This window comes from Tasmannia lanceolata, unplaced genomic scaffold (assembly GCF_043159265.1).
Source record: "Tasmannia lanceolata isolate RefF3 unplaced genomic scaffold, GAP_Taslan_0.1 ptg000008l, whole genome shotgun sequence".
NCBI classification, from domain to species: domain Eukaryota; kingdom Viridiplantae; phylum Streptophyta; class Magnoliopsida; order Canellales; family Winteraceae; genus Tasmannia; species Tasmannia lanceolata.
The window spans coordinates 1,373,484-1,396,518 of NW_027518685.1; the positions used below are offsets into that span (position 1 = coordinate 1,373,484).

The 23,035-nt window shown below is 38.9% G+C and overlaps 2 protein-coding genes across 2 annotated transcripts; both read left to right on the forward strand.

Annotated features, from left to right (window-relative positions):
- Nucleotides 1–5,216: 5,216 nt before the first annotated feature.
- Nucleotides 5,217–10,684, forward strand: LOC143883867 (F-box/LRR-repeat protein At3g26922-like). The gene is made up of 3 exons (XM_077387186.1): nt 5,217–6,562; nt 9,837–10,028; nt 10,147–10,684. The coding sequence occupies exons 1-3, from the start codon at nt 5,594–5,596 to the stop codon at nt 10,498–10,500; spliced, it is 1,515 nt and encodes a 504-aa protein (XP_077243301.1). The 5' UTR covers nt 5,217–5,593; the 3' UTR covers nt 10,501–10,684.
- A 3,493-nt stretch (nt 10,685–14,177) lies between these two features.
- LOC143883868 (F-box/LRR-repeat protein At3g26922-like) lies at nt 14,178–19,260 on the forward strand. Its single transcript, XM_077387187.1, has 3 exons — nt 14,178–15,534; nt 18,526–18,717; nt 18,822–19,260. The coding sequence occupies exons 1-3, from the start codon at nt 14,566–14,568 to the stop codon at nt 19,176–19,178; spliced, it is 1,518 nt and encodes a 505-aa protein (XP_077243302.1). The 5' UTR covers nt 14,178–14,565; the 3' UTR covers nt 19,179–19,260.
- Nucleotides 19,261–23,035: the final 3,775 nt, after the last annotated feature.

Genomic DNA, 23,035 nt, shown 5'->3' on the forward strand with positions numbered 1-23,035 from the left:
TACCTCTTTCCAATCAATGACCCGTTTGCTTCTTTTCGCATTCTTCCTCCCCTTCCAAGAAATTCATGCTGAAGCTTCTCTAATATATTAGCCACTGCCTCAGGGAGGAAAGCGACATGCAATAGACCAGAAGGCTGGCAAGTTGTTGATCCAATAATTCTTACTCATCGGGGGCATGAGCCTGTAGCTCAAATGGTAAAGATAATGCTCTTCAACCATGAGATTGGAGGTTCAATCCCTGCTTACCTGCCAAAAAAAAAAAGGATGGCAAGTGATGCCTTTGTAGGCATGATTATCCCGCAGCGGAGAGGTAGCTTCTCTTCCAAGTCACCAACTTATTTTCCATCCTCTCTATAATTGTGTTCCTTTGTACTTCAATTTGGATCTCTAGTCTGAATTGTGATAAGAAATCTCCTCTTAAGAGTGGGCCCGGTTACCATGTTCATTGAAGAAATTGAAATTCTCATACACTTTCAAGCTCGTTCAAAAATCCATTGAAGGGATTTGCAGGTGCATTCGATTGTTCTAGCTTGGATTCGGCATATGATGAAATTCCTGGTGTGAGGGATACTTGCTGAGGAGTGGAGAGATCTATGATTTTCTGCTGGAAACTCTTGAACATAGCTGAAAGTGTAGATGATGCTAAGGATTTTGAGATCAGCCTTTTGGTAGGAATTTACAATCATCAGACAGAAAACAGAATCAAATTCACTGGCAATATGTAATAAGGGATCTCGTCAAGTGGATTACACCTTCATTTCAGCATAGGAGACAATTATCTAACTTTGGATTTCAGGAACTACCAAAGTCTCTGCTGTTCTCTGTTTTTCTTCACTGTGCTGCAGATTTTAGGATCTCTGGTGTAATGGATTGGAGCAATTTTGGCCGGGCTATGGCTTGGTAGATGAAACTATAGGGAACTGCTGTAGCATGCTTTGATGGTGGGACAACTCATCCCCATGGTTCTATATGATCTAACAACTTCAATACAAGTTTCATTACCTTTAAAAAAATACTTAATAGCAGGGATTTGCTAGGGACCATCGCAGAAGGCATTTTGTGGAATGGTTGTTGCATGAGAGTGTAGCCACATAGGCCCAGATTTTGTCTTATTCATTTAATTCTTTAATTTGACTCTGCTCTCAAACCATGAAGTGGCCCCAGGTAGAATTTTCTTTTGTCTAATTAAAGAAATTATAGAGATGAGAAATCTTATGTAGAGAATAGAAATTACTGTTTTCAAAATAGAATTAGATGAATGTGAATGTAAGGGATTGAAGATTCTCATCAAATTATAGCTCATTCAAAACAGGGATTTGTTATTGAAAGGATTCTCTATTGCTCTCCTCATATTGGTTAATAGTCTCCCAATCTAGAACCATCTTAGTTGTTGATTCTGTGGCCTGTAAAAACAAGAAACAACAAGAAACACCAATTGAACAGTTAGGATCATTGTGGGGCCTATCAGATCTATGTTGGTGAGGCAACCCTCTTGTGGTGGGGGGGCACTACACAATGGTACTTAGATTCTACTCTGTGAGATCAGTTATCTCTACTTTTGGCCTTTTTGTAACAAACCATCTTTAGCCACTACACAATGGTACTATGATTCTACCCTCTTGAGACCCAATATCTCTAGATTTTGCTTTTTCTAACCAGCTTTAGCCATCTTTCCCCAAGTAATTTTTATTTTCTGTGTAGAAATCTTTCCAATTACTTGGTAGCTAAGAAAAGGGAATCACTCCATTTTCCCCATTTCCGCCCCTTTATCCTTTTGACCGGTTGTGACTGGCAAAGACTCCTTCATGCGTCCCTTTTTAATCTTGCCACGGATGTTAACTCACAATCCATCTCTGTTTTTTTCCCCAAATTTTAAGATCTGATTTGTCTTTTTCTCCTATTACTACACAAGGCACAGTAAGAAGGCACAATGATTCAGTAAAGAAGGTTGAATAAGATTTTTCTCTTTTTTTAGGGAGGGGTGGGATCCCGCAAATGGAGCCCAAAAAACGTGGGGCCCATATTGTTTGGGTGATCTAAACCGTTCATTTGTCGGACCCTGATGTAGATAGGATATGCCCAGAAAATCTTCTCCGTAGGATTTTCCTAATCCTTCGATTTGTGGAGGTTTAAAATGGACGGCACAATATAAAATCCTCCACGGATCGGAGGGTTAGGATTATCCTATGGAGAAGATTTTCTGGATACACGCTATCTACACCACGGCCCAACAAATGAACGGTTTAGATCACCTAAACAATATGGGCCCCACTTTTTTTGGGCTGCACAATGCAGGGCCGTCCACCATTAATTTCGTCATTGCTGGTAAAGACTCGGGAAAACAAGAGCCATATATGAAGCCTTTTTAAAAAAAACAAGAGCTATATGGAAACTTGCCGCTGTATTATCAAGGGAACTGATATCAGCAGACCACATTTTGATATTTGCACTAACTCATATTTTATTATTTAAACAGCTGTCAAAGGTTATTACAGTTCCCAGTAAGCTCTCATAAGCCAATTAAAAAAGAAAAGACAAGCTGGGTCTGTGCAATATTAAAACATGGTTGTGCTCGTATCATTTTCCTATTATCAATGGGAGTATTTTTCCCCTCCCAGAGAGTTTTTATACAAATCAAAAACACCCTCAAGCAACTGCAATGATTCACAGCAGAATCGCCTTAAAACGGGTTTTATCTGCTAGAAAGCGGTTTGGAAATCTCATGAAATCGGTGGTAACCTTCTATAACAGTTGTCTTTCACAGTCCATATACATAGATTTAGATTTGCATTCCACACGACCATCACATTGTTTTTTGTTGTGCGGCAACGAGGGAAGGAGGGATTATGATTTCTCTAGTGTTTATAAATACGCAGCCGAAGAAAATTCTATACTCGGCACGACGTGATCGAGTACTCAGTTGACGCGGTCATAATTCGAGAGAGTCAAGGAGATTTTATTGATTTTGTAAGGCAAAATGAGGAATGCAGATGCAGTACAACGTGGAACGCAGAATGCGGCCAATGTAAAAGGGGGTCGACTCTGGAGAGTTTTAAATCTAAGGATTTTCCGATTTGAAGGAAAAGGAGCAACAATTCGGTGTGTAAGGCATTTAACATGGAGGGGAGTGAAGACAGTTCTAGCCGGTTAAGAGAAAGGAATCATTGGTACACAGAAGGAGCAGGGGAGTGCATGTTGGGTACCTAACTAATATGCCAGAAGATCCAGAGCTAATGGAATGTGATACGCTGGAATGTGTAAATTTAGGCCCTTTAACCCTATCTCATACCAAGCTAGGTCCCACCTAGTCTCATACCTAGGCATGCCTTCACTCAGGAGTGTAAATTTTCACTAAGCTTCCGCATTTGTTGTCCTCGACGACCCACATTGACTTTCATTCTGGCCTTTCTTCCAAGTAGCCCTTTCCCACATATTGCGCCCTTCTGAAATAACAGCTTTCGCAATGGCCATTTTACTAGGGAGCACTTTAGACGTAAGTCCTCTACACCAGTCACCCTTTCAATGACTTGAACAAGAGACGTGGTGGCTGCTCTTGTACCAAATGTTTGGTACCTAATCAATACCCCCCAATATGCCAAAAACTTCACGATGGAACACGCTAGGCTAGGCCCTTTAAACCTGTCCCATACCAGGCCAGGTCCTACCTAGATTTTCTTTACCAGTTGTGAAGTTCACAACAGGGAACAGAAGGTGAGTGGGCAAAAGTGGAAAAAGGGGCGAATTTATAATTCCTCCGAGAAATAGCATTCCTTTCAATAAATGTTACGAACCTAAATCGGTTGGTAACGGATTTGATCTTTTTAGAGGAAAGATTAGCCTCTTGACCCACTTCGAGGGAAGGGCCGTCCTCCTCTGTGCACAAAACACACTATTTTGGGGATAAAATTCTCAAACAAAGAAAGGCTACGTACAAGTCCTAACGAGATAACTCTTATCTCTAGGACTCCTAACTAACTAAATAACTAGAAAGCAAATCTCAAAATAATAAATATATGAAACGATTTATTTCAACCAAGGTGTAGGGCTGGCAATTTCACCCGAAAAAGCGGGGATCCGCCCCGCCCCGCCCCATTTGGGGAGGGGATTCCCCGATTTGAAAGGGGAAGGGGAAGGGGAAGGGGATTATAAAAATTCCCCGGTGCGGGGAGAGGAAGGGGAAGGGGATGGAGTTGTCCCCGCCCCGCCCCGCCCCGCCCCGCTACGCCCCGCTAATCAATGCCATTTTTTTGTAAATTTTTAAGTGTTTTTTTTTAAGGAAAACTACTAGAAACTCTGTGGATCGGCTACAAGATTCCCCCAAACATAAACTTAGCTTGTCTTTTCCTTTTAATTAGCTTCTGAGAGCATTTTGGGAACTATAATAACCTTTTCACAGATGTTGAAATAATAAAGACAAGCTGAGAGCCTGAGACGCTGAGTGTATGCAATTATCAAAAAATCGTAGTGCCAACAAAATTTTAGGGTTGGATTGCAGGTTTTAATTTTCAACAAGAAAAATTTAGCTACTAGAAATTTGTTTCATGTCAGCACTAGACTGAATTGCAGTTAAAGAAATAAGTCATTTGTTGATTTTGTTCTCTTCTCCATTCTCATTTCTCATGCTCATCTGGGGTTTAACATGCTATACAGAATGAACTAATGAACATTATTTTGCGTGTGTGAGCGCCCACTTATGGACTTTTAAAGTTCATTGTGACTACTGAAATAGTTACTTTTTGCACATTGGCTGTCTGTTAATGAAGGTAATCCTGGTGCTCATTTCCTATTTATCATTCCATAATTTATGCAGAAAATTGCTGAAAGATGAGGTCCTGTTGTTATTTATGTTTGTTGTCTCATCCATGCATTTCTGATTTTGTCCATCTGTTTGTTGATCACATGAATAGAATCATAGCATTTATCACAATATTGTCTGTAATGGACGTAGAAGAAAGAAGCTCTGTTTGCTGGTTTGATTGGGTTCCAAAGTGGGGGCGGGGCGGGGATTTTGTCCCCGAAGGATGCGGGGAGGGGAAGGGGAAGGGGAAGGGGATTAGATATTCCCCGCGGGGAGGGGAGGGGGATTCCCCACCATCCCCGCAGAGGGGAAGGGGAAGGGGAGGGGGAAAATTCCCCGCAGAGGGGAAGGGGAAGGGGACCCCAACATCCGGCCCCGACCCGCCCCGTTGCCACCCCTACCAAGGTGGGACCAAAATAAAACAAGATCAGAATTTGCTCGTAGTAGCTAAAAGGCCGACTCGGCGTTTGATGGACGCGTCTCCCACAACTTCTCTGTAGTTTCTCTGCTTGTTCGACCTTAAAACTATTCTCTGTTTGTTTCTCCATGTCCTTCTTAAATGTCATCTAATCCCCTTTTAATCGCCACCAAAAGATAAGTCGTCTCTCTTTTACTTTTTCTACAAAGCTTAGCTATGTACTAGTGGACTACTCCCAACAAGTTTCTTCCTCTTCCTCATCTCAAAATTCACTCTCACCCCTTCTCTCAAAAACCCTAAAATTTCTTTTCCCTGCTATGTGAATACCCATTTTCATCTCTTATCTTGTGAATTTCTTTCATTGTCGAAACCCTGAAATGGGTTTTCGTCTCATACAAGGCAAAGACATTAAACAAAAAATGGAAAATACCAGTGATCGAATTAGTGGTTTACCCGACTCTGTTCTTCTTTACATCATGTCTTTTTTGCCCATGGAAGATGTGATTAATACAAGCTTTCTGTCAAAAAGATGGAGATACTTATGGAGATCAATCCCTATTATGGATTTCGGAGACCCACGGCTGAGAAGGCTGAGAAATATAGAAGACATAGCTCGATTTGTTGACCAGTCAATAGCTCTTCATGATGATTCAAAGATTAGAGAATTTCGCATCAGCTTCTACTACAAATATCAATATTCTTCTCGAGTTGATTCTTGGATTGATTTTGCGATAAGGCATAATGTTGAGGAACTCTGTTTGGATTGCTGGAAAGGAAAGTTTGGGTTCTCAAATTTTTTAGATTATGATCTTTACAAATTGCCTAGTAGTCTTTTTGGCTGTGAGTCACTCACATCTTTGACATTGAAACATTGTAATCTCAATCTTCCTTCTTCAATTTCTTTTAGCTCGCTTAAAACCCTAAACTTGGCCCAGCTTGAATTAACTGGCACCATGGTTAAGGATCTGACTTTCAATTGCCCACTTCTTGAAAATCTGACTATAGTGGATTGCAATAGGAAAAGTTCTCTTAATATCTTTGCCTCAAATCAGAAACTTAGGAACTTGAAGATAATAGACTACTACTATAAGGGTAGAGCTGGCACTCAGATTGAGATTTATGCTCCGAATTTGTTGTCCTTAGAACTTCGAGGGGCTACGCTAAGGATAAACTATTTGGTACAGAACTTATCCTCTCTTGTCGAAGCCACCATTCATTTGGAGGAGATGCTTACGAACAAGGATAAGATCCAATTTTTGGGTGATTATTATGATAATATCTTGAAGATGCTTCTTGAAAGTCTTCGCCATGTTAAACATCTTAAACTGTGTAGTTGGTGCATTCAGGTATGTTTGGCGAATATTCTGGTTTTTCATTGCAATGGTTGATTATTATTCTCATTCATGCTGATTAGTACATTAGTTTGTTGAAGATTTTTTTTTTAAAAATTTTGAAAGTGATACCATTAATGAAGAAAAGAGACTTACATGTGTACTTCAGGGGTAAAGGTTGCCCCATATAAAAAGAGTCTCTAGAAGCTCCAAATTTGGCCAAATGGTTAGCCAAATTGTTGGCACTTCTAGGAATCAAAGAGAAATAAAAACAGCATTCAAGCATAATTCTTTGATCTCTCAACAATAAGATTGGCGATTCTTTATGAACCGTCGCTCTTCCCTTTGGCCCACTACAACGTATTAGATTAATCACTTTCCACTTGCAAGCTGTCCTCCATCTGTCTTATGAAGATGATCAAACCCCGATCAAGAGCACGGACCTCGGCTTTTGTAGAAACAGTTATGCTGATAGGACAGGCAAAGGAGTAGATGATGTTGCCTAAACAATTCCTAAAAATGCCCCCAATACATGCATTGGCTGGGTTGTCAAGAGAGCAACCGTTAACACCGAGTTTGATGACGGTTTTAGGAGAGAGGTTTCATCTCACAACTACTTTATTTTTGGGAGTGTCACTTCTCCAGAACCCTGATGAAGAGCGCGAACCTCAGCTTCACTAGAATCAATGGTGCCAATAGGGACAAGCAAAGAAGTAGATGATGTTGCGAGTAGATGATGTTGCCTGAACAATTCCTAAAAGTTCGCCCCATACCTGCCTTGCTTGGGTTGCCTAGAGAGCAACCATTAACACCAAGTTTGATGGCATTATTAGGAGGGGGTTTTCATCTCACAACTATATTTTTGGGAGCGTCACCTCTCAAGAGTGTATCACAATTCCTAATAATGATATCTGTAGAGTAACCAAAGAAAGATTGGTGTTGAAGAGACCAAGAAACCACTGTGCCTGATGTTCCAAACCAACAAAAATGAGGGTGGAGCCTTTATCTTCAAATATATGTTGATTCCTCTCCTTCCAAATGACAGCGTAAGATGTGCGTTACTACTGCGATAGACCAAAAGAACAAATACATGTTATTCTCCAACTCTGCACGAACTCTCAGATCGTTTTAGGGAAGGTCCAGCTAACCCCGTACCAACTTAGAACTTTATCCCAAATGCAAGAACCTGATCCAAAAAGTCAAAAACCCATGCTCTTCCCATCTCCTATCCTAAATCTAATCTCCCGTGTGAATACATCAGCGAGAGGAAAAAATGGACCTCCTCACCCCCTAGCTTCTACCTCTGCCTAATCTATCCACCTCCCACCCATCCCTTGCTTCTTCATATTTGCTTTGAATAGCCCTCCATCAAAGTGCATTCTTTTCAATTGTGAAACGCCATAGCCATTTCTCCCATAGAACTGAATTTCCAATTTCCATCCCTTCTTTCTTTGTCAAACACACTTGAGTCCAATTCACTGAGTGTGTGATAGTTTAATCTCTCTCTCTCTCTCTCTCTCTCTCTCTCTCTCTCTCTCTCTCTCTCTCTCTCTCTCTCTCTCTCTCTCTCTCTCTCTCTCTCTCTCTCTCTCTCTCACACACACACACACACACACACACGCCACCCTTCTCCCCACTCTGTGAAAACACTCGGATACCCTCACATTTTTATTCCTAGCAATTTGAGTAGAGTTTTTTGTTTCCGGATTTTTAGCCACTTCCTCCACTTGGAGACACTAATTCCCTGTATTTTGTTTCCTGATTTTTAGCCACTTCACCCTCATCTCCACTTGGAGACACCGATTTATCATGAAAAACAATTCATGGTAGCCAAACGTGCCTCACGTGTTTCAATTTTTCCCCTTCCTCCTTGCCTTCCAAAGGAAGCCCCTTTGATGCTTTTCCTCTAATTTTTTTTTGCAATCGCTTTCAGGATTTTAAACAAAGACATGTAATAAACTGGAAGGGTGACTATGACTGCTTGATTAGTTTGTTGAAGATGAAATGCTGTATCTAATTCAAGGACTGTTGGTGTCTCCTATGTGGGTGACAACTGCATTGGACCTGCTCTGTCACTTGCGCAGGCAATGACATATGTGGCCATATCATGAATGGTCTTGACTTTCACAAACAGTCATCTTGTGCACCAGTTAGCTCTTCGTATTCACCATTCTCATGGGTGGTGTTAGCACTTTGCATTGAACATATATTGCACATAGAACCACAGGGCATCACTTTTTGGTGACTTGAGTTGAATGATCAGATCATTTATCAGGAATCTCCATTTGATAAGCTGACCCTAGATTGGCCATCGTGCAAAAATCACATCAATCAGATGATTGTAACCACAAGTCAGTGGCTTGCAAAAGGATAAATAACACATTAACAAAAGGCTTTTTTTGTTTTAGCTGTTCTTTTGCAAGCCACTAATCAGATTGTTAGGATCCCCTGATAAAAATAAATTTTGTGCAGATGGGAATAAAAGGTAGTGTGGGCAGTCCAAATTGATGACCTTGCCATCCATGTGTTCCATATACCTTGCTTATACCATAATTTGGTGTCAATAAGGTGGCTCTAAATTTCCATCGGTTTCTTTCACGTCACTGAATTACAACTCTCATCGACCCCACTAATGGGAATGAGGGCCCAAAATTCTCCTCCTGCAGTTGATTGAAATGACGTTCCTTTCTTTTTTCTTGGTCAGATTTGCTTGTTTGTAATTTAATTCTGGCAATTCATAAGAAAGTGAAATTTGTATTACCTTTTAGCACTACAATAGTTTAAGCTAGAAATATTAAGCACTTGCTTTTCAGCCATAATTTTTTTTTTTTTGGAGAAAAGTAACACAATTTTAATGGAAGTACAAATGATGAGGACAAGGCATCCCCTTACACATCCGCAGGTACAACAGTAGAGCCTCAGAAACCTCCCGACACCTCTATTTCATATGCATATTGAGCTATGGCTGAATTTAGCAGGATCTACACTGCGAAACCTGCAGTGCGTATTCACTCAAAGCGATATGTTCCCAATCCTTTCAGCTCCTCTTGCTTTCCATCAACCCCAAAAAGCGGCTACCCTTTATCCCTCTGAAAGGGCAATCCGCATTTCAACCATAATAGTCAATGATGATTTGATAATTTATTCTTTCCCATTAACTTTGAGAGATTATAAAGCTCTATGTATGATCTATCAAATAATCATCGATGCTATGTGATGCATATTGAAATCGGACAAATAGAGAATCTCCTTGTTTCCAATGGTTGATTGTTGCTTTTGTTTTGTGCAGGTTCTATTTGTAAGAGAGATACAACGGTTAGAATCTCCATCCATCAATGTTACATATCTGGAACTAAAGTTGGGATTGAGTAAACTGGAGCTCCCAGGCCTCGCACACTTGCTAAGGGGTTCTTGCAAGCTCGAGACTCTTGTTATAACCAAAGAATCAAAGGAAGATAACTATGATTTTGAAGGAAAAGAGGTGTGTATTACCTACAACTCAAAAAAATAAATAAAATATGGCACGTATTTGTATTTCTCTGCAATGCCTGATAGAGTGATAGTCATATTCAACAGTTTCATTTAATATGATATTTTAGGACCTTTGTTACCATGAAAGAGGATACTGGGAATCGCTGGAGCTTTCTTTTTCTTGCCTGTTACGACACCTCAAGACTGTTAAAATATGCAACTTTCTTGGAGGGGATCGCATTCACCCAGTGGAGAATAGGAGTATTACCGTGGAAGAATTCCTGAAGTGCCATGAGAATGATATTGAGCTACTGAAAATTTTGCTAAAGAGCTCAAGGGTGCTGGAGAGAATGATCATTCAAATCCCTAAGGTAGAGCATTTTAAGAAATGGGCGGAGAAGTCAAAGCTACTGTCCAAGCTTACTCAGAAACTGCTTCTTTTTCCCAAAGCCTCGCTAAATGCTGAAATAGTATTATCCTAAAGCTATATATATGATGACTTGATCTTCATTTTGGTGCACTTAATTGTGATGATTAAACCTTACATTATATGAAATTGTGTTTATAGTAGTGTGTTGTGATTTGGAATCATTCGTATAAGGTGATACTGGATAATGCTTGTAGATTGCTTACTCTCTTTTTTTATGGAAGTGAATTTGGATTGCACCCTTTCTCAAAGTTCCTACTAATGTGTTTATTTTTTATTTTTAGTTTTTTATTTATTTAAAAACACAGATTCTGAAAGAACTTTATTTATGCCTTATTGCTCTGTTTGGTTACGTTTTTTTGAGTAAAATAGCAAGGAATGTAATTCTCCTAATTACCCGAGGGGTGTTTGGTAGAGATTTAGCAGAAATTGGAATTTTGACCGCCGGTTATGTCGGGCGCTTGTCGGGTGAAGTGGAACCCTCGAAATTCGCCGGACGAATTTCTTCAAATCGAAGGAAAAATGGGAAATTCTTTTTCACCTTAGTTGTCATAACTTTCTACTTTTGCTTGTAGCTTTTTCCGTAATTGTCATATCTTATTACATTTTGTTGGTATTTTTTTTCGTAATTTTCAAACTTTATAACCATTTCTAGGTAATTTTTCATTTAAAACTTTATAACTTCTACTATTTTACCCTCTTTTTTTTTTTTAATTACTTTTTTTTGCTTTTTTTTGCTTTTGCTAGCAACCTTTGCCATGTGCCCATCTTTGCACAGGGATGGCCACATGCCGAGAAGTGGCATAGGAGAAGTTTGCTAGCAAATTTCTATATAAAAAAAAAGGAAATGTTATCAACACTACTGTTTTCTTATGAGGGCACTCTCACTTTATTAAAAGTACGGTATGGCCCACACCATAGGATGATCCAAACCGTCCATTAGATGGGCCATAGCCTAAATAGGTTATGCTCCAAAAATCATTTCCATAGGATGATCCTAACCCTCCAATCTGAATGTTAGAGGGTTGATTCCTAACCCTCTATAGATCGGAAGGTTAGAATCAACCAGTGGAAATAATTTTGGGGCATAACCTATTTAGGCTATGGCCCATCTAATGGACGGTTTGGATAATCCTATGGTGCGGGCCATACCGTACTCTTTATAAAGTGAAGAGTGCCCTCATCAAAAAACAGTAGTGCTGATAACATTCCCCAAAAAAATCTTAAAAAATACGGTAAATAAACTCCTGCACATCTCTTACCCTCAACCAAACAACGTCGGGGAGATTTGCTCACAATCTCCCCGTTGACTGATTTCCCTTTGACTTTTTCTTCTCTAAATCCCCCCAACATCTACCAGCATTCAAACAGAGCATATGCGATCCAATGAAGGCCGGATGTAAGGTGAATCAGGTGATGAAACTCAAGATTCTCAACATTTCCACATCGTGCAGTGGGAGCATTTATGTTAATATTAAAGTGACTATAAGATCGTAGTGTATCTACTTTCTTTCTCTCAATTTTTGCATGAAGCTCACACTTTTTTGCTTTCTATCTGAGTAGCTCTGCTCTGTTGTGCATTAAGATATGGTGTTGGGCTTGTTTCTTTGCTTTATTCGATTCAAATCCTTACACATGTTAAATGGAAGCTACCACCTATATACTCTGCTGTATTACATGCTTGCCTGTATCCAAATGGCAAAATATCACTTTCAACTGATAGAACCCCGGTAAAAGTGGAATGCTAGCAATCTTCAAGTCTATTTCTTTTTTGTTTCCCATTTGCCCACCTTGAAATCGTTCTCTTCCCATCTTGTTCTTTCTCAAATGTCATCAGCTCTTCTTATGAACATTACATGTAAGATTATGAGTTCTCAATTTTTTCATTGCATAATCTAGAGTCTGATTTATGAGAGATACATTTGAGAAGGTTTGATAGCAGAATTAAACGTTTGGGTAATTTTTTTTCTTCTGCTTCTTTGGCAAAATTCATCAATATAAATAAGAGATCAACTTGAAATTTGGAGTGATTGGTGCCTAACATCTTCAGAGAGAGAGAGAGTGGTGGCAATGGCCTGTAAAAAAAAGGAAACAACCAGAAACACCCAATTGAACGGTTAAGATCACTGTGGGGCCCATCAGATCTACGCTGGTGAAGCAACCCAGTTTGTTGGGGACCCACTCACAATGGTTCTTAGATTCTACTCTGTGAGATCCATTATCTCTACTTTTGGCCTTTTTGTAACAAACTCACCACACAATGGTACTTTGATTCTACCCTCAGACCCATTATCTCTAGTTTTTGCCTTTTTCTAACCAGCTTTACTGCTTTAACCATCGTTTCCAAGCATTTTTTTTTTTGGTGTGTAGAAATCGTTCCAATTACTTGGCAGCTAAGAAAGGGCAATCATAAATTCGTCTTCATTTTTCCATTTCCGCCCCCTCTCTCCAATATCTCTTTTTTTAACTTGCCACCGATGTTCACTAGGACAAGACAATCTACCTCTGTTTTTTCCCCCAAATTTTAAGATCTAATTTTTCCTTTCCTCCTATTTCTAAAGAAGGAACAACGATTCAATAAAGACGGCACAATAAGTTTATTTTATTTATGTTTTTGGGGGATCCTTTATTTGGGGCGCTGATATTTTCGCCCTCCTGCAGTACGCATTCGCCCCCTTCAAAGTGATTTGACGTCAAAAAGTGTTAAATTCACCCATTGTTCACGTTATTAGGGGCGAATGTGAACTGCAGAGGGTGAAAATATCATCTGCCTTGTTTGTCACAAGAATTTATATGGGTGCCACGTGCAGCCCAAAAAATAATGGGGACCGTACATCTGTTGTCTTTGGTGGTTTTTATGCTGTGCCGTCCATTTTAAACTTCCACAAATCGAAGGGTTAGGAACATCCTACGGAGAAGATTTTATGAGCACTCCCTATCTAAATCAGGGCCCAACAAATGAATGGTTTGGATCACCCAAAAAATATGAGCCCCACTGTTTTTGGGGCTGCATGCCTGCATGTGCATGACCGGCCGTCAACCATATAATTTCTCATTTGTCAATGCTGAGAAAGATTCAGGGAAACATGAGCTACATGAAGCCTTTAAAAAAACAATTGATATATGAAACTTGCCCAAGTATTATCATTGGAAATGATATCAGCAGACCATATTTTGATATTTGCACTAATTCAACTATCTTAATTTCTCAATTTGAGATTTTATATAGTGGCCGACCTTTACATGTAAAGTGTAAAGGTCGGAGAGAGAAAACAACCTCTCCCTTGATTTTTACTCTCTTTTTTACTTTTCTTTGGATCTAAAATCAAGGTAGCAGGTTTTCTCTCTCCTCTCTTGTGATTTCACAGTATAATTTCCCTATTCAACGAGTGTCAAAGGTTATTACAGTTCCCAACAAGCTCTCAGAAGCCAATTAAAAAACAAAAAGACAGGCTGGGTCTCTGCAATTTTTACAATTCCATCAGATAGATTGAAATTGTAATTTGATAGAGCCGGTTGGGCTTTTTCACAAAACTCCAGTCTTAGTCTTCATATTTTTTTTATTTTTTTTAAGCCGAGAATAGAAATAGAGATTTTTTTTATTTGTGAGAAAAAAAAAATCTCTGGAATGAGTTATCCCCGTAGGGAGAGAGGAGAGTTTCTTTGCCAGCTGTGGAATCAGGGTACAAAAAGGAAGTGAGGTGCGAAAGTGGAAAAATGGGGGCGGATTTATCAGTACCCAACGAAAAACACGCACAAAAGAATGGATTACTACAAAACAGAATTTGGTCGCAGCCAAAGGCCAAGTAAGCGTCTAATGGACGCGACTCTCACACTTTCTCCGTACTTTCTCTGCCTTAAAACTTCATTTTCTTCTGTTTATTTCTGCATCCCCTTTTTTAATCGCCCCCAGAGGAAAGAGAAGTAGTCTTCTTTCTTTTACTTTTTCTTCTATTGTTTCTTCGTTTCAGAGATGCACCATTTTAGAAAGCTTAGCTATGTACTACTCATCTCAAAATTCTCTCTCACCCCTTCTCTCAAAAACCCTAGAACTTCAGTTTGTGTGAAAACCCATTTCATCTCTTATCTTGTGAATTCCTTCTGTTGTTGAAACCCTGAAATGGGTTTTCGTCTCATACAAGGCAAAGACCTTAAACAGAAAATGGAAAATACCAGTGATCGAATTGGTGATTTACCCGACTCTGTTCTTCTTCACATCATGTCTTTTTTGTCCATGGAAGATGTGATTAGCACAAGCTTTCTGTCAAAAGGATGGAGATACTTATGGAGATCAATCCCTAATATGGATTTCGGAGACCCGCGGCTGAGGAGGTTGAGAAATGTAAAAGACATAGCTCGATTTGTTGACCAGTCAATAGCTCTTCATGATGATTCAAAGATTAGAGAATTCCGCATCAGCTTCCATTACAAAGATGATTATTCTTCTCGAGTTGATTCTTGGATCGATTTTGCGGTAAGGCATAATGTTGAGGAACTTTGTTTGGATTGTTGGAAAGGGAAGTTTGGGTTCTCAAAATTGAGAAATTATGATCTTTACAAATTGCCTAGTAGTCTTTTTGGTTGTGAGTCACTTACATCTTTGACATTGAAACATTGTGATCTCAACCTTCCTTCATCCATGTCTTTTAGCTCTCTTAAAACTTTGAATTTGGTTCAGATTGAATTAAATGGTACCATGGTTAAGGATCTGACTTCCAATTGCCCACTTCTTGAAAATTTGACTATAGTGGACTGCAATAGAAAAAGTGCTCTTAATATCTATGCTGCAAATCTGCGGCTTAGGAGCTTGAAGATAATAGACTACTACTATAAGTGTAAAGCTGGCACTCAGATTGAGATTTATGCTCCGAATTTGTTGTCCTTGGAACTTCGAGGGGCTACGCTAAGGATAAACTATTTGGTACAGAACTTATTATCTCTTGTCGAAGCCACCATTCATTTGGAGGAGATGCTTACGAGTAAGAATATGAACGAATTTATGGGTGATTATTATGACAGTATGTTGAAGAAGCTTCTTGAAAGTCTTCGCCATGTTAAACATCTTAAACTGTGTAGTTGGTGCATTCAGGTATGTTTGGTGAACATTCTGGTTTTCTGTTGCAATGGTTGGTTGATATTCTGATTCATACTGATTAGTACATTAGTCTGTTGAAGATTTTTTATTTTATTTTTATTTTTATTTTTTTTGAAAAGAGTTAGCGTTAATGAAGAAAAGAGGATTACAAGTGCACTTCATAGGGTAAAGATTGCCCCATATAAAAAGAGTCTCTAGAAGCTCCAAATTTGGCTAAGCAGTCAGCCAAATTGTTGGCACTTCTAGGAATCAAAGAGAAATAAAAAATGCCATTCAAGCATAATACTTTGATCTCAACCATAAGATTGGTGATTCTCCATGGACCGTTGTTCTTCCCCTTGGCCCACGACTCTGTATTAAAATGAATTGCTTTCTACTTCCAATCTACCCTCCATCTTGCTTATGAAGATGATCATACCGCGATGAAGAGCACGAACCTCGGCTTCTATAGAATCAGTTATGCCATTAGGGCAAGCAAAGGAGTAGATGATGTTACCTGAACAATTCCTAAAAATACCTACTATACCTGCCTTGTGTGGGTTGCCAAGAAAGCAACCGTCAACATTGAGTTTTTTGTCGTTTCTAGGAGGGGGTTTCCATCTCACAACTACTTTATTTTTGGGAGTTTCACCTCTCAAGAATGTGTCCCAATTCCAAATAATGATATCCCCTGAGTAGCCAAAGAATGATTGGTGATGAAGAGACGGAGAAACCACTATGTACCTGCTGTTCCAAACTAACCAAATGGATGGTGGAGCCTTTTATCTTCAAATATATGTTGATTCATCTCATTCCAAATGTTCCAAATGACAACATAAGGTGTGTGTTACTATAGCGATGGACCAAAAGAACCAATACCTGTTATTCTCCAACTTCACAAGAACTCTTAAATCGCTTTTGGGAAGATCCAGCTAACCCTGTACCAACTTAGAACCTCATTTCAAATGTAAGAACCTGGTCCAAAGACCCAACCTTTTCCCATCTCCTACCCTAAATCTAATCTCCCGTGTGAGTACATCAGCAAGAGGAATAATGGACCTCCACACCCCGTAGCTTCCTCATATTTGCTTTGGATAACTTTGTTTCAAAGTGCATTCTTTTCAGTTATGAAACGTCATGGCCATTTCCCCAATAGAGCCCGATTTCTTCTGACTGAATTTCCAATTCCCAACCCTCCTTTCTTTGTCAAACACGTGAGTCCAATTCACCAAGTGTGTGATAATTTATTCTCACACACACCCTTCTCCCCAACCTGTGGAAACACTCAGATACCCTCATATTTTTATTCTTAGCAATTCTAAAGAGGCTTAAGAATTTGTGGGACAACGAAATACTTTCTAGTCACTTATCTATTTAAAAACCCATGCTCCCCATCTCCTATCCTAAATCTAATCTCCCAGATGAATACATCGGCAAGAGGAAAAATGGGCATCCACACCCCCGAGCCTCGACCTCTATGTAATCTACCTACCTTCCACCCAACCCTGCTCCGAAGAGCATTCTTTTCAGCCCTGAAATGCCATATCCATTTCCCCAATTTTCCCCAATAGTGCCTTATTCCTTCTGACGGAATTTTCAATTCCCAACCCTCCTTTCTTTGTCAAACACACTTGAGTCCAATTCACCAAGTGTTTCATTCGATTTGTTCCTTCCTCCTTGCCATCCCAAAGGAAGTCCCTTGATGTTTTTTCTTTCTCTCTCTCTCTTTTTTCCAATCGCTTTCGGGATTTTAAACAAAGGCATGTAATAAACTGGAAGGGTGGCTATGACTGCTTGATTAGTTTGTTGACGATGAAATGATGTATCTAATTCAAGGACTGTTGGTGTCTCCTGGGTGAAAATGCCCTTGGATGTATTTTCTTTCTCGCTCCCTCTTTTTTTCCAATCGCTTTCGGGATTTTAAACAAAGGCATGTAATAAACTGGAAGGGTGGCTATGACTGCTTGATTAGTTTGTTGAAGATGAAATGATGTATCTAATTCAAGGACTGTTGGTGTCTCCTATGCGGGTGAAAATGTCACTTGCGCGGGCAATGACATATGTGACCATATCATGAATGTTCCCGTCTTTCACAAACAGTCACCATGTGCACCAATGAGCTCATCATATTCACCATTCACATGGATGGTGTTAGCACTTTGCATTGAACGTATGTTGCACATACAGGGCATCACTTTTTGGTGACTTGAATGATCGGATCATTTATCAGGAATGTCCATTTCGTAAGCTGACCCTAGACAGGCCATCGGGCAAAAATCACATCAATCAGATTATTGTAACCACAAGTCAGTGGCTTGCAAAAGGATAACTAACACAAGAATGAAAGGTTTTTTGTTTTAATTGTTCTTTTGCAAGCCACTATTCAGATTGTTAGGATCCCCTGATAAAAATAAATTTTGTGCAGATGGGAATAAAAAGTAAGACCCATGGTGTGGGCAGTCCAAATTGATGACCTTGCCATCCATGTGTTTGATACACCTTGCTTATACCATAATTTTGTGTGAACAAGGTGGCTGTAGATCATTCCCTTTCAGCTAAAATGTAAATTTCCATCTATTTCTTTCATGTCACTGAATTAGAAGTCTCATTGATCCCACTAGTGGGAATGAGAGGCCAAAATTCTCCTCCTCCAGTTGATTGAAATGATGTTCCTTTCTCTCTTTTTTTCTTGGTCAGATTTGCTTGTTTGTAATTTAATTTTGGCAATTCATAAGAAAATGAAATTTGTATTATCTTTTAGCACTAAAATAGTTTAAACTAAAAACATGCACTTTCCTTTCAACCATTATAGTCAATGGCAATTTGAGCATTTTTTTTTCCCATTGACTTTGAGAAATTAAGCTTTTGACTTCCTCGACAGTGAAAGCTCTGTATGATCTATCAAATAATCCTGTAGATGTTATATGATGCATATTGGAATCGAGCAAATAGAGAATCTCCATATTTCCAACGGTTGTTGATGCTTCTCGCTTTTGTTGTGTGCAGGTTCTATTTGTAAGAGAGATACAAAGACTAGAATCTCCATCCATCAATGTTACATGTCTGGAACTAAAGTTGGGATTGAGTAAATTGGAGCTCCCAGGGATTGCACACTTGCTAAGGGGTTCTTGCAACCTTGAGACTCTTGTTATAATCAAAGACTCAAAGGAAGATAACTATGCTTTTGAAGGAAACGAGGTATGTATTACCTACAACTCAAAAAAAAAACATGGCATATTTTTGTATTCCTCCGCTATGCCTGATAATCATATTCAACAGTTTCATTTAATATGATATTTTAGGCTTATCTTGGTTACCATGAAAGAGGATACTGGGAATCGCGGGAGCTTTCTTTTTCTTGCCTGTTACGACATCTCAAGACTGTTAAAATATGCAACTTTCTTGGAGGGGATCGCATTCACCCAGTGGAGAACGGGAGTATTACTGTGGAAGAATTCCTCGAGTGTCATGAGAATGATATTGAGCTAGTGAAAATTTTGCTAAAGAGCTCAAGGGTGCTGGAGAGAATGACCATTCAGTTCCCTAAGGAAGAGCATTTTAAGAAATGGGCAGAGAAGTCCAAGCTACTGTCCAAGCTTACTCAGAAACTGCTCTTTTTTCCCAAAGCCTCGCTAAATGTTGAAATAGTATTCTCCTAAGGCTATGATGACTTAATCTTCATTTTGGTACACTTAAATGTGATGATTAACCATTATATTATATGAAATTGTGTTTATAGTAGCGTGTTGTGATTTGGAATCATACTTATAAGGTGATACTGGATAATGCTTCTAGATTGCTTTTTTTTCTTCTAGTGTTCTATGTTGATAAGAAAATTGGTGTTATAATCGGGATTCGGGAGGATAACCATTTCAAGGGTTTCACATACCCTCATACAGGAATATATTTCACAACTGTTATGCCAGTTACATTTTCTTCAGATGTGTAATGCAAAGCAAAGCAAGATAAGGTATGGAGTTGTTGGGTGTTTTTAGAATCAGTTAAACATGAATGTAAGCATATGGCCTTTCTGCTTTTCTCATCTTGATGGAGGATGTTCCCTCCTAGTTCTCATTCTCTATAGAGATTTATAGGTAGAAGCCTTAGGATCATCTCTCTATTTTTTTTGGAGAGAGAAAGAGAGTACTTAACAAAGCCTATGTCTTTCTTATGGATGCCAAAATTTGAGCTGCCAACTTCACAGTGGAACTCATTTCCATATATACACCTCGGGCGATCCAATGAAGGCAGGATTTAAGCTGATGAAGCTCAATATTCTTAACATTTCCACATCGAGCATTGAGAGCATTTGTGTTAATATTATAGTGACTATAAGATCATAGTGTATCTTCTTACTCTCCTGTTTCTCTCAATTTTTGTATGAACCTGACTCCTTTTTCAGCTTTTTGAGTAGCTCTGTTATGTGCCTTAAGATGGGTGTTGGACGGGTTTATACCAGTGTTTAAAAACACGGTTTCGACGTAGAATGCGGCCGAAGAAAATCCTTGTTGACTCGATGTGGATGCGGTCAAGAACGTGGTTGACACGGCTAAATCTAGTATTTTTTTATTAAAAAAATGAAAAAAATTCAAAGAAAAAACTTTAAAGCTATGGGGATTCCCGTAGATATGATTTTATCTAGGGGTTTCTATAGTAGTTATCCTAGTAGTTATCCCTTAAATTAATCCACAGAACATTTCAGTTGCCGCCTATGCATACCGCCCAATTTTTTTTACTTTTGAACATCAAAAAATCCATCACCATTTATAATTTTTTGTGGCTGGCAGCTGGCAGTGTGATATAAATGGCATTTACAATTTCAAAGCAAATTGGAAAAGAAACTTTCTTTTTCTTAATATGCACCCGGTTTTTTACTTGGGACTTTGCATTTCTTTTACTTAAAGTGGGCTGTCCCAAGTAAGAAAAAGTGCCGAATGTGACATTTAATATACTACACCCACTTTATTTCTTGAGACAGCCAACTTCGATTATTTATATGAGTTCTTTACTTCTTTTACATAGATGGGCTTGTCCCAACTCCCAAGTAAGGAAAGAGCCGGATGTATCATATGATCATATCCCCATTTATTTATTTATTTATTTATTTATTTATCTACTACAATCATGGTTTAAATTTTCGGTTTCGATACCAGGTTTCGGACCCCTGAAATCTCGAAATTTCGGTCGAAATCCGCTTCAACAACGAAAAGACTATTTTATTCAATAGTAAATTTCGGTAAAATATTAAAATAAAAAATAAAAACAGGTTTTTTGGGGTGAAATTTCGACCAAAATTCTGAAATTTCGGCCAAAATAAAATACCGTTTCGGTTAAGTGCCATTTCGGTGTCGGTCTCCACTGAAATCCAAAATTTCAGATTTCGGTCGAAATTTAAAACCATGACTACAATATAGCTAGAGGAAAAATAAATTTCTTTTCTTTTTATCTGAGATTTACACGTCAGCATTACTCTTTTACCATTTACCCCTTTGCTGCTATCTAACATCTATATCTATGAGAAATTATTTGAGGGTAAAATCGTCAATATATTCCTGATATTTTACGTCTCTATTAGATGTCTATGCTTTTTACGTCTCTATTAGATGTCTATGCTTTTCTTACAGTTTCTTTGTCTTATTCATAAGAAAAGTACCGAAACAGGGTACCTATCTATGACAATTACGGAAAAAACCACCAAGAAGAGATATAGACATGTGACAATGACGACAAAACCACTTGATATTTCGCATTTCGGACAACTTGCAAAATATTGACAAATTCCGCGCACCTGAAGAGAAACAACAATTATGGAAACCTCTATTGATTGGAGGGCTAGGACCAGCCTATGGAAATGATTTTACGGGCACGACCGATTGATATTGTGTTCCATCACATAGACGGTTTGGATCAACCTATAACCCTCTATAGATCGGAGGGTTAGGATCAACCTATGAAAATTCTTTTTGTGGCACAACCTATTTAGGCAGTGGCTCATCTAATGGACGGTTTGGATCATCCTATGGTATAGGTCATACCGTACATTTTAATAAAGTGAGGAGTGCGATCATAAGAATACGGTAAATAGTGCCATTATAAAATATGGTAGTGAGGACATTAGCACTATATATAATTTGAAACCAACGATGTTACTTCGATGTTCCCATGCTATTCAAGAAATACAAAATGATTTATGCCTTTGTTTGCATTGCCATTGTCAGGCAATGGAACCGATATGTGATTCCGTGCCATTATCAAAATATGGTAGTGACGGCATTGGAACTATATATATATAGCATAAGAGAAAAGGAGAGAATCCATTTAAAAAAAAAGAGAAAATGAGAGAATTGTTTGAATTATTTGAAAAAGCTGTGGAATTAACACGTCAAATATGTATTTGCTACCCATCTTCTCAAAAGGCTACGTTTCGCCCATCCTTTTCAATTGTATGTGTTCGAAGATTTGTCTTATTAGACGTGGTGAAAACTCCACAGAAATACTATTTTTGGCAAGGTGGCTAGCAATATGACAATGATGAAAAAACTACTTTTCTTTATTCACTATGTGAGGGTAAAATTACGGAAAGTTTGATATTACGAATGCATTACACATGTAAAAATATTGACGAATTCCGAACTCCTTAAGAGGAACAACAATTATGGAAACCTCTATCGATTGGAGGGCTAGGTGATGCCTATGGAAATGATTTTACGGGCACAACCTATTTATGTTGTGTTCCATCACATGGACGGTTTGGATCAACCTATGGTCCGTACAGTTCTGCCCGTACATCGCACCAGGTTTTTTACTAGTGGTCTACTATATAGCTACATAAAAAAAAAGATTTCTGTTCAATTTTTTGTGAGAATTACATGTCAGCATTAATATTTACCGTTTCTACCATCCCTAGCTTTCACCTTTACTTTAGACCTGGCAAACAGGTAACGCGGCGCGGGTACGGGTACAACCCGGGCAGGTACGGGTAAGAAATACCGGCGCGGGTACGGGTAGCCTTTCATGAACCCAGAACTCACCCGGGCGGGTACGGGTATCCCGCAGGTAACCCGGCAAATTTAAAGAATAAATTATATATCTATTTATGAAAAGAAATTATATGATGAATGGGTGTATGAACACATAAAGGTGGTTCGATGGATGTACAAGCCTTGATATTTAATCCAACAGCAGCTTCTTAACAAGTCAGCTGCTGTTGGATCAAATATCAAGGACGGGATGATGAGTACATGTTTATACGCTCATTCATCATACAATTTTTCATTTACTTTAACACATGTTTGTTTTGGTACAACTAAAGATACCAGTCACATGGTCTAATTGCTTTGACTTGTTTTGTTGGCTCACCCACATAGTCTATTTTTTAGTGTTTAGTGTTTAGGCCTTAAGAATAAAAAGTTGAAAATCGAATGGTGGGTAACCCACGGGTACCAATGCCCGACCCAAACTCACACGGGTCACGTGTATGGGTTGGGTGCGGGTATTGAAATTGGTACCAGTACCC